The sequence below is a fragment of the Myotis brandtii genome, unplaced genomic scaffold, assembly GCF_000412655.1.
Source record: "Myotis brandtii unplaced genomic scaffold, ASM41265v1 scaffold237, whole genome shotgun sequence".
Classification (NCBI taxonomy): Eukaryota; Metazoa; Chordata; class Mammalia; order Chiroptera; family Vespertilionidae; genus Myotis; species Myotis brandtii.
In genome coordinates this window covers 6,097,240-6,109,832 of record NW_005358943.1, presented here as the reverse complement: position 1 = coordinate 6,109,832, position 12,593 = coordinate 6,097,240, and the positions used below count along the sequence as shown (strand labels likewise).

Below are 12,593 nucleotides of genomic sequence, written 5' to 3'. Positions count from 1 at the left end.
GAAGGGACCAAACCTCTGCTTTTGCAGATGTCAAACTGACCTAGGTGGCCTCCTGGCTTCTTAGTGACCCACTGTAACTTGTCTGGCAAACTCTGTATATTAAAAGCATTTCTCAGACATTTCAATAACTAATCAATGAAAGTTAAACACACTAATCCTTGAATAAAAATTGTTAAGTGCTATCTATTATTTCCAATGTTACTACAAATAAAGCCAAAAATGAGTGTTGGTCAAGTTTAGATAAGGACTTATAAAGAATATGGTTAAGTTCTAAATTTAAGAAAATGCCTATATTATTATTATTTTTTTTAAAAGTTAATTAAAATAGATCCAAAGTAGATTTGGGCATCAGAACTGACTTATCATTGTCTCCATGTAGCCTAATATTTTGCTAGAATTCTCCCAAAGGAACCTCTTTGCTCATTGATGAGAAAAGGGGGAGGGGAATTTTCATTTTAATTTAGAACACATATTTTCATCATTTAATCATTTACTGGTGGGAATAAATGGAAAGTTATCCAGCTGGGCATATGACTTACAAGAACATTACTGAGTAACAAAAGATTTATTCAAATATTTCATTGGAGGGAAATACATCTGGAATAAGTTTCATTGGTATACATATAAAAGGAAAGTAAATCCATTAGCATTAATATCATAAGTAGATGACTTTATCTGGAATTAAAAATATTAACAAATTGGAGCCTAGAAGTCCTAACCATTTTCTCCCCCTTCCCTCAAAAACAAACAAAAAAAATAGTCATTTTTCAAATTTATATGGCAATTATACATTATTCCTTTAGGTAAAGCTTTGTTTTCAGCTAATATTTTAGAGACAGATCACTCCAATCACCTAATTTGCTTTCTTCCCCCGCTTAAAAAAAAGAAAAAAGAAAGTGGTAGGTGGCTCTTGACCTCATTTAAAATACCTTCAAAAATCCTCAGATCAGCGAGTTAGTAGAAACTCACTGCGTTTGGGCTACTAGGAACCACTGAATTAAGAGAGCATGTAGTTTTGTTCTTAGATGTCAACATAGATCCCATTGATCAAATAATCAAGTCTCGAGTAACGTTTCCTACGGAGGGATTCCAAGAGCATTCTGCCCAAGAGGACAAGGCCTATTGTGAGGAACAGAACGCCAAAGAGCAGGGTCCCAATGAGGAGCCACTTTTCGTATGGGAGGCCGGGCTGACTTTCTGAAACACCGCGCTGGGAGGAGCCGCCTAAACTGGTCTTTTCATTTTCCTGGGGAGCAGTTTTATTCATGGCGGGAGAACCCGCATTTGGCAAAAGACCTGCAGCAGGGTTAGGGACCTGCTCTGTGGTCACAGTTAGGTTGGAAATTTCTCTAAAGGGCACCGTTTCTGGTGGGCCTTTCAAGTCTGTAGGTGCCTGAAAGACGGTGGTTGGAACTGCTGTGGTAGTCATGTGAGCTTGAGGTGTAACCACTGCACGTGTCAAAATGGTAGAGATGACTGCGGGAGGCTGAGACGTGACTGTCGCTGCAGGCGGAGCTGTGGTGGCCGCCTGTGGTTGGGAAGACACAGACGGTATGGCTGGAGCACGGCTGGGGAAGAGAGACCGGGGCTCTGGAGAGGCGGAGACGGTATGTAGAGCAGCAGCAGCTACTGTAGTGGGGACTGTCGTCACATTTTCAGGCAGCAGATGACCTATTCTTTGTCCTGAGGAAAACTGGGGACTCTGAAAATGCCCCTTTTCTTGATAAACAGGGGACGGTGTACTCACTGGACCAATCTTGAGTAGTTTCTCCACGTGATCTGAGGCTCCGAACTTCTGAGAAAATGTATCTCTCCATAAGGTACCTGTGGGCTTTGAATAACCTGTTGGATGAGGGGGTATGGGAGTGCCTCTCTGGCTCAGCAACTCAGGTTTGCCCAATGATGGAAAATCTGGAAATGTAAAGAAAATATAAGGGAGACTTAAATTTATAAGGTAGGTTAAAAAAGATACACATATTCACTTGTTCAGTAAGTCCCACACTGCGGATACTTGACATTTCTTTGAAACTTGTGCAAAATGGAAAAATACAAACTGCTAAATCAGAACCTCTCCACCAGATGCTGTGGTTTATTGCTAGGGTGATGGGACCGAGGAGAAGAGGAATGTGTGGAGGAGGGTCAGGCAAATGAAGGAAGAGGTGAGAGGAGCAGGGACTCCAGGAGGACCTCAGCACGGGCAGCAGGAGATGTAGGAAGATGGAGACGCCTTAGGGGCCAAGGCCATGGAAGAAGGCTGGGCCAGGTGATGTGGCAGAGGGACTGGGAGGGAGACTGCCCATGTGAGGCCAGAGCTCCTGCAGGCAGTGCCAGCTGGGATGTGATAACAACTGGGGAGCAAGCAATCCCTGGAGAGATTAACAGTGGGGACAGGGACAGGCAAGAAAGGTAGGTGGAGGCCACGGGGACAATGGGGAAAGGAGGCGGAATCCTCGCGATTTGCTTTGCCAAGGGGGAATGGGGAGGAGAACAGGGGGTTTTGGTCTCCTCAGGAGGCAGGGAGGCCAAAGCAGTTGATGACATTTTTCAATTAAAAAAAAAATTTTTTTCAGCACCACACTCAGGGGAGAGAGGCAACCTGGAAGATTTAATTTTGGCTCTCAAATATTAAAATTTTAGAGCCAGTATCTCAGGTTCTGAGGATGATGAGCCCATATTTGAAATCATGATGGCCACATAAAGAGCAGAAAATCACACAGTCCCAATTCCTACTGTAGAGGAACCTGCCTCAGGTCCTCCTCACGCATGAGAAGGCTTAGAATGGTGCTCTTAGTCACACACGCCATTTATCACCGCTCAGACTGCAAAAGGTCTGTTAAAGCAATCAGGACAGAGAATGATCATTTGAGCTACTCTGCTAGTGAACTAATCAGTTCACTTTGGTGAGAACTGCAGAAAACACAAGGAAGGAAGCAAAGGAATTTCCTAGCCTTTGCTGATCAACTCTCCCCTGTTCTCTTTTCCCTTTCCTTCCTCAACGCCCCTCAATGCCGGTTTCTAAACCAGCTCTCACTCTCCTCTGTCCTAACAAACAGATCCAGAGGCAACTTCAGATCTGTAACATCTGTGACCACTCTCTAAGCCTCACACCTCTAAGAGGTCCTTTGGAACTGTCAGATATTAATCCTTCTAGGATAGGCGTTTGCAGCCTATGATTTGCGGCCCTAATCTGGGCTGTCACCTGTCTTTATATGGTTTGTGCACTAAGAATGGCTTCTACATTTTTAAGTGGTTAAGAAATAATATTTTGTGACATATGAAAATGACATGAAATTCAAATTTCAGTGTTCATAAAGTTTTATTGGCACACAACTATGTTCATTTGTTTACATATTGTCTATCACTGCTTTCCAACTACAGAGACAGAGGTGACTAAGTAGGACAGATTGTGTATGACCTACAAAAACTAAAATACTGGCCTGACTGAAAAAAGTTTGTGGACACCTGCTCAAGGATATTGTACTTTCCTCTAAAATAGAATTGAGTTGCCTGGAATTCCTCTTTCCTCCAACAATGCTGAAGAAAAGAGTTTCTGCTGCAGGTGATATCATATTCATAGACATAGCATCCCCATGAAGGAAACAGCATCTCTATGATTAGGTAGGATCAGATATTTAAAAAAAACAACAACAAAACAGCAGGACTCAACATATTTCATCTTAAAATTTCAACAACAAAAAAAGACTAAGGAAGTGCTCTGTGATATGTGTGAACTCAGAACTTAAATAAGGCCATTGACAGAAATGACCATAACAGCTGTTTCTTTCCCAAGAAAGCAAGCATCCTATATAATCCTATATAATAAAAGGCTAATATGCAAATCGACTAAATGGTGGAATGACCAGTCGCTATGATGTACAGTGACCACCAGGGGGCAGACGCTCAAGGCAGGAGCTGCTCCCTGGTGGTCAGTGCGCTCCCACAGGGGGAGTGGCGTTCAGCCAGAAGCCAGGCTCACCGCTGGTGAGGAGTGGGCCTAAGCTGTCAGTCGACATCCCCTGAGGGCTCCCAGACTGTGAGAGGGCGCAGGCCAGGCAGAGGGACACCCCGCCCCCCGAGTGCACGGATTTCATGCACTGGGCCTCTACTCGTAAATAAAGCAAAGAAAGAGCCAGTCTCCTTTCCTGATAAGATTCATCTATTGGCAAAGATCCTAAAACCACACAGGGATCCTGCACACCTGGTCCACTGACCTCACCCACTTAAGTTTCTCTCAGTCATGGAGAGACAGGCCACAGAGGGAGTTGGGAAACAGTTCTGTGCCCTCAACCCCTCTTTTGAGTTTCATTTTTAAGCGACTTAACTAGGTAAAAAACTTACGTACTGATTATTACTTGAAAATCAGCTGAGCAAAGACTCCCAATTTATTCTACTTTGGAATTCCCCTATTCCAGTCCTTGGTAGACATGATATCCCACAAGCTGAAAAAAACGTAATGATGCCAAGCTGCAATAGTTTTATAGGATGAGTAGAATGCACTGCCATCTTTCAAACTTTCAGTCTGTAAATATTAGTCAATCATTGATAGGAAATAGAGCTCATCCAAAAACACACCACCAACCAGGCATTTAATTTCACTCCAAACAGGAGGTAGATAATTTACTTCTATGGGTAAGCTCAATCCATCAACATGGGCAGATTCATAAACTGAATGACACACACAACTTGTAAACATCCTGTAAAATATAAACAGTCCACTGCACACTATGTCTGGGACTGGAGCCACTTTGCACCTAGCTATTAATCAACCTGCTCTGGGCTGATGACACCCCCTGGTGGCTACCAGAGGAACTGTTTGATTCTAATTCCACCTCATTGCCTTTACACTAGCCCTTAAAAGATTTACGCACATGCCAAGTTCCCTTTTCTCTCATTTCCATTGGAGAGAATCTTTACCGTACACCCCCTCTTTTACAATACATGCATTATAAAAGCAACATTACCGAGGTATTATAAAAATGAAAATAAATTCAACTATAATTTCTGTTATGTTCCAGCCACTATTAACATGTCTGTATACCTTTAATTTTTTTTTCATGTAATTGAAAAACTGAATGTTTTTCACCAGAAATTTAAATGAATTCGTTTATTTCTACCCCTCAAACTTATGTTTTAGTGTCTGCATCATATTCCCTCAAGTGGGCCCATCATATTTTCCACCCAACCATACTCTGGCAACTGAACATCTATGCTGCTTCTAGTTTTTCATTTCTTAGACTCATTATACAGTAAACAGCTTCACACCAATAGTCTTTTTCTTGTTTTGATACTGTTTCTTTAGTGTAGATTTTATGGAAGTAGAATTACTGGATTAAAGTTACCTATATATTTTAAATATTCTGCTTTACTTGTGAAATAGATAATAGACAAAGGGAACACACACTGATAGTGGGAGAAAGGACAGCATGAAGAAGAGGTAGTGTGAAGGGATAATAGAGGAGGAATGTGATGGCCCAACTTCTACATGACGGGAGCTCCTGAGGGAGAAGAGCAAACGTTCAAATCCATGTCTTGAGCCCTGACCTCTTTGGAAACTCAGACTGGAATATCCAGTTCCTGTGGACTCCACCCCTGGGTGTCTAACAGGCTCTGCAGGTCCCCTGTGTTGTTAGCCAAGGCCATAGGCAGGGGAAGTGAAGGAGCCACACTGGTCACTCCCTGGCCACTGAAGCCCCAAAAGGCGGGGGAGGAGGACAAGCACTGTCCATGCACGGTACAGTCTTGAGTGTTTTGAGAAACCAAATCTGTTCTATACCATCCACAGTCATTTAAAAATTATTGTTTTTACAAATTGTGGTAAAATACACATACAATTGACCAAGTTAACCCTTTTCAAGTGTACAGTTTGGTGGCACTGAGTATATTCACACCGTTGTGCAACCATCACCATCAGCCATCTCCAGAGCTTTTTTTCATCTTGCAAAATGGAAATTTTGTATCTTAACATGCCAGTCTTTTTAGATTTGGGCTCACGTCGCTGTTTATGAGGAATTTACACAAATAATCTGTTTAAGGGAATGTTTGATATATCAGGTTTTCCTGGTTCATGAACAAAACTCAGACACAGCCCCACCCAGGGGACGAAGCAGAGTCAGTGCCCAGGTGCCCTGAGCAGTATCATTCCCCAAAGTACTTCACATGCAACGTGATACAGTCAGGAGAGAGCCCTTGACTGCACTTTCCCTCCCAACCCTGAAGCCACTTCTCAAATCTTCCTCAGCTCAGTAGATGGTGTCACCATCCATCTAGACACTCAAGACAAAAACTAGGACTCAGCTTCAATGCTTTTCTTTTTCTTTTTTAAAAAATATTTTTATTGATTTCAGGGAGGAAAGGAGAGGGAGAGAGAGATAGAAACATCAATGATGAGAGAGAATCACTGGTCGGCTGCCTCCTGCATTTCCCCCCAGTGGGGATTGAGCCCGCAACCGGGCATGTGCTCTTGACCTGATTCGAACCCAGGACCCCTCTATCCACTGAGCCAAACAGGCTAGGGCAGCTTGTCTTTTCTTGTCCCCCACACCCATGCCAGCAGCAAGTCCTGCTAACTCTTCCTCTGAAACAGCCCCTACGTCTCCTTCTCTCCATCTCCTCTACCACCTCCCTGGTCCAGCATGCCATGGCCTTCCACGTGCCTCTCACCCCCACTTCCTACCCAGTCTTCCCACTTCCCCTCTCGCTGCTGGGTCATTGTCCAGTCCCAATACAGCCATCGCAGTGAGCTTTGAGAAATCGCCTTTAAAACACCACATTCCGCTGGCTGGTGTGGTTCAGTGGTTGAGCATCAACCTCTGAACCAGGAGGTCAGGGTTTGATTCCTGGTCAGGGTACATGCCCGGGTTGTGGACTTGATCCCCAGTAGGGGGCATGCAGGAGGCAGCTCAATGATTCTTCTCTCTCATCATTGATGTTTCTCTCCCTCTCTCCCTCTCCCTTCCTCTCTCTTAAATAAATAAAAACATATTAAAAAACAAACAAACAAAAAAACAACCACGTTCCATACCTGCTTAAAAACTTCCAAAGGTGCCCTAGCTGGTTTGGCTCAGTAGATAGAGTGTCGGACTGTGGACTAAAGGGTCCCAGGTTTGATTCCAGCCAAGGACACATGCCTGGGTTGCGGGGCGGGCAAGAGGCAGCCAATCAATGATTCTCTCTCATCATTGATGTTTCTATCTCTCTACCTTTCTCCCTTCCTCTCTGAAATCAATAAAAATCTTTTTTTAAAGAAACAAAACTTCCAATGGTTTCCCACTGTAAACTTAAAATAAAAACATCCTACCCTACCCTGGCTTACAAAGCTTTATGTGATCTCTCTGTCTTTCCTACTTCTGGTGTATCACTCTTTATGTCCATGGTTCACTATGAGTCAGCCAACTGGGATATTGAAACAGGCTATTTCCTCTCCCTGGAAGGTCTTGCCATGATCTTTTCACATCTGGGTCCTTACTGCTCAGATCTCAGTTTAGGGTTACTTCTTCACAGATGCTTCCTCTGATCACCTAATCCAGAGGGTCCACTCAGGGATGATCTATTACATTATCTTAGCTTAATTATCTGCATTGCACTTGTGTTACAGTTTTCTTGATTATTTATTTACTAGAGGCCCAGTGCACGAGATTCATGCACTGGGGGGAGGGGGTCCCCTCAGCCTGGCCTGCACCCTTTAGCAGTCCAGGAGCCCTCAGGGGATGTCCAACAGACAGCCTGACTGGGCCTAAGCTGTCAGTCGGACATCCTTAGCTCTGCTGCAGAGGTGGGAGAGGCTCCCGCCACCGCCTCTGTGCTTGTCAGCCATTAGCCGTCAGCCTGGCTTGTGGCTGGGTGGCACTCCCCCTGTGGGAGTGCACGGAACACCAGGGAGCAGCTCCTGCATTGAGCGTCTGCCCCCTGGTGGTCATTTCGTGTCATAGCAACCGGTCATTCCACCGTTTCAGTCGATTTGCATATTGCCCTTTTATTATATAGGATTATGGTTATTGTCTCTGTCTCAGAAGTGAGAAACTTGTTTTCTATATTTAGTGTTGTATCCTTGTATTCCTAGGGTGTAAAAAAGTGCTTGGCGCACAGATGATACTAAATGATACATGTTGTTTATTGAATAAAGAAAATAATATTAATAATCCAAGGTATAATAACAAAAGCTTTCAAGGAAATTTAATACTGAAAGCATTTCATCCTGAAAAATTAAGTCAAATTCTCACCAAGATATATCCAAATAATTACATTATTAATTATTTTAGTTTATTTTCTGTATTCTGAAGAAATATTTAAGTTCCATGTGCATGGAGACTATATTTCCAATGCATTGCACAGAATTTATTACATGGTAGATGCTCAATTAATATTTTTGAATGAACTTCTCTACAGGTCTACACAACAAAATCCACTGAGTTTGATTTCAGATCATGTGACTATAAAATATTCTAACCTAATGACAAACATACTAGAATTCTGTATATTCACATAGGTCTTAACCCTTTCAAAACACTTATTCCTGTGCTGCTGACATTGATCTAAAGAGGTGTTTTAAAATGTTTCCTGAAAAGTCTGTGCACCTTTTATCGTAAGAAAGTAAAAACAAAACAAAAAAATCTTATCACCCAGAGGTCTTTCACTGGAAAAAAAGCTGTTTGGTTTAAAAGCTGAACTGCAAATCATGAGATTTCCTGGTGTGCCTCTATATTTGTGACCTCTTTTGGCAGTTTTACTTAGACTCTTTTGCAGAAAATCTTTCACACGAACCAGACCCTTAAATAATTCCAATCACAAAAGAAAAAGAACAATGTTCTCGTTACCTCTAATTATCCTGTAAGTCATAAGACCCTTTGCTGGTTTCAGTGGGCAGGCCTCCTCGCTGGGACAGAAAAACAGGTAGCAGTTGGGTTGTCTAGTTGTTTTTCGAGTGTCGAAGATCATCAAGTTACACGCTTTGTCCCCTGCAATGAAAGGTTCATAAGCATTATTTTGAAATAGGATTTTCTAAAGAGTACAGCAAGCAGGAAGAACCTCATTTATTCTGGTGTCCAACACAAACACGTTTGTTCACTTGCTTGCTGACTGCTGAATCATTTCCTTTTCCTTAGTTTAGCCACTAGAAGCAACGTTTAAAGACATTGGATTAAAAACCTGAATTAAGGTAATTTTGGCAAAACCAATTTGTTAAAAATATATTTTTTTAATTGATTTCAGAGAGGAAGGGAGAGGGAGAGAGATAGAAATATCCATGATGAGGGAGAATCATTGAATGGCTCCCTCCTGCACACCCCCTACTGGGGACTGAGCCTGCAACCTGGGCATGTGCCCTTGACCAGAATCGAACCTGGGACCCTTCAGTCCACAGGCCGACACTCTATCCACTGAGCCAAACTAGCTAAGACTGGCAAAACCAATTTTTAACAGTGCATTTAACTATTTAGAAATAAACCTTCCATTTGCTAAAATATATCCACCAAAAAATATATAGAAACACTGATTGTGCAATCTTTATACAACTCACAGTTGAGTTGGGACTTAAGAAATGGATCTAACCCTAATGATTTCCTATAGCTCTTGTATCCTGAGGCGTCTCACACTCATATGAAGGCATGAGCAAGGTGTCCTTGGATGGAGTCAGTAAATTCAGCATCATACATACTATGCCTCCTTCCACAAAGAATCTGAGTAGGATATGGAATGCAAAGACTATTTTTTATTTTTATCAGTGCCATTTTCCTTTTGGTTCTTTTTTAGTATTTCTTTTCTTTCTTATCATTTTTGCTTTTCTGTTTTCTTTCCTCACTTTTCACTCTTAACTTTCATTGCTGGCTTCTCTTTCTCTTATGTTCTCTCTAATTATCATGGCCTAAAGTTGGCTTTGACCTCAATCTGGTATAGTTTCACATCTTGGCCTGTGACCCTTCGGCCAAGTTGAAGGTTAAGAAGCATATAGGCTAATTATTTAAAATGCATGTTCTTGAGGGAATTATGCCAAGTAAAATAAGTCAGACGGAAAAGGACATGAACCGGATGTTATCATTCATATGTGGGATATAAAACAAAAAGCAACAAAAAACAGTCCTGTCCCCCCCAAAATCAACTCATAGATACAGAAAACAGAATGGTAGTTACCAGAGGGGAACAGGAATGGAGAGGACAACGAGGGTAAAGGGAATCAAATATATGGTGATGAAAAGATATTCCTTCCTTCCTTCCTATATCACAACCATTATAGAAAGAAAAGGAAGTAAAGATCTAAGAGAAAACAGGATTTTGTTGGCTAATAAATCAAGTAAGAATCACTTGTCCAACGTTCACTAGCTCTTCTGGGCTCTGAGGGCAAGGCCTTGTCCATCTTACTCATTTGTTTTATCTCCAGCAAGGCATTAGGTGCTCAATAAATTTAGGTGGGCGTTTTGTTTTGTTTTTCGTTTATGGAATTAGAGCAGGTTCATAAACAACTGAACAACATTGTTTCACTTAGACATATACTTCTCTTTTCAGGTAATAGGTTTGGAGCCTAAAATATGCAAAGGGATGGTTTAAACCTGTGGCCTTAGTTTCCTTCAGTGTCATATGAATGGCAGCTAAGCATTTAAATAGCGTTTTTGTTTCAATATCCCAGATGCCTGTTAGAACCTAACACTGGTGGGTTTCCACCTTTTTATACTCAAACACCTGAGTAATACACACACACACACACACAAACACACACACACACACGCACACACACACATCAGTAACTCTGACACAGCTTAGGGGAGGAGAGGGCACACTTGTGAAATCTTGCCTGGGTGATTTTGTCACCTACCTTCCTACCCCATTGAGAATCACTAATATAAACTATTGAGCCATGTCAACCAGCCACTTATGTCACAAAACACATGGAATAAAGGGTTGTCAAGGGACTATTACTTACCTGATATGTTTTTTGTTGAACAGCAAGAATTAATGCAGTCTTCTTGAGTTAATGTATGTATGGGCTCATTGCCTCTGATTCCCTTAGTAAGAGATGACTGGATGTCAATGACAACATCTTCTAGACTCTGGGTAGGACAATTATGACTGGCAGACAGCCTGACTGTCAGGAAACCAATGATTATAAAAGTGTAGGTCAAGCGCCATTCTTCCCTGAAGAACATTTTAAATTTCACTATTAAAGTCCTCAAAGGTCAAGGATAACCCTTCCTGTGGTCTTAATTTGCATCAAGAAGATTGCGCGGATGATGGAATTTCTCTCTAGACCAAAAAGAAAATCATTAGTGAGTTTTGTTTCTTTTAGCAAATCTAGAAAAGATACATTTCATTTCCTTTAAGTTGATGTCAATGACTTACAATTCATAGGGCAAAAATAAACAAGTATTTTTATTCATATCACTTCTAAAAGATTTGAGGCAACCTTTCGTTTAAAAACTTGGCAAAGAATTAATAAACACAAACAGGTATACTATCCTCTCACTGCTTAAAAGCCGATGAGTGTTTGTGAAGAAAGAGGTACAAATAGTAGGCCTGCCTCTGAGTTTTAGAATCCTTCCTCTTCTTGCCTCTCATTGTTTTATCTCCAAACAAACTGTGGTACACCCATACAATGAAATATTATTCAGGGATAAAAAGAAATGAACTATCAAACCACAAAAAGACATAGAGGAAACTTAATTGCATATTGCTGAGTGAAAGAAGCCAGTCTGAAAGGTATAATTCCAACTATATGACATTCTGGAGGAAGCAAAACTACATTGACAGTAAAAAAAAAAATCAGTGGAGCACAGGAGACTTTTAGGGCAGTGAAACTATTCTATATGATACTGTAATGATGGGTACATATCATTATATTTGTCAAGATCCATAGAACTGTACGATACAAAGAGTGAACTCTAATGTAAATACTTTAGTAAGTAAAAACAAGGAAATAGTTTAAAAACCAAGAAACCAAACAAACCAGCACAAGTCAAATAACTACCTTGTTAACTGTGATGTCCAACTTTTGAAACAATAAAATTATAAGTAAAACTTATATTTCTCACATGCCAGTCTCCATGCTAAGCTGTGTTCTCACTATGCAACATCGTTGTAGCTGCTGGACAGCGAGAAGTACTGAAGAATTTATCTCATTAAAAATATTCAACAACTATTAGATAAGTTAATCTTCTAAGCCGTTATTATTTAGGCCTTCAAGGTCTAAAGTCAAGTTCAATCTTGTTGAAAGATGGGAGGGAAAAGGATGTAGGTGGGCATGAGAAGAAGCGCCTGAGCTTTAATGCCTGATTACTATAGTCAAACATACGTGCACATAACTACTTCAAATATTGGAAATCATTTTACTCCCAGCATAATAATCTATCACCACACACGCGCGCGCGCGCACACACACACACACACACACACACACACATCTACAGAGTATTAGACAATTAGTAGGTTTGATAATGAATACGGGACACAAATCATACAAGAAAAAAAAAAAAGGAAAATTTCCCTTCCGTGGAGGAAATGTATGTCGCTCACTAAACTATTCTGCGGGTCCCGACACGACGCGGGGCCGGTGCCATCTGCGACAGGTGCGGCCGGCCGGCCTGGAGAGCCTGCAGGGGACCCGCAGC

At 41.5% G+C, this 12,593-nt stretch overlaps 1 protein-coding gene across 1 annotated transcript; it reads right to left on the bottom strand.

Annotated features, from left to right (window-relative positions):
• Positions 1-546: 546 nt before the first annotated feature.
• Positions 547-12,578, bottom strand: MANSC1 (MANSC domain containing 1). The gene is made up of 4 exons (XM_005866813.2): positions 12,499-12,578; positions 10,913-11,232; positions 8,814-8,954; positions 547-1,911 (listed from the first exon to the last, which is right to left on the bottom strand). Exons 2-4 carry the CDS (start codon positions 11,133-11,135, stop codon positions 1,022-1,024), a joined length of 1,254 nt encoding a protein of 417 aa, XP_005866875.1. The 5' UTR covers positions 11,136-11,232; positions 12,499-12,578; the 3' UTR covers positions 547-1,021.
• Positions 12,579-12,593: the final 15 nt, after the last annotated feature.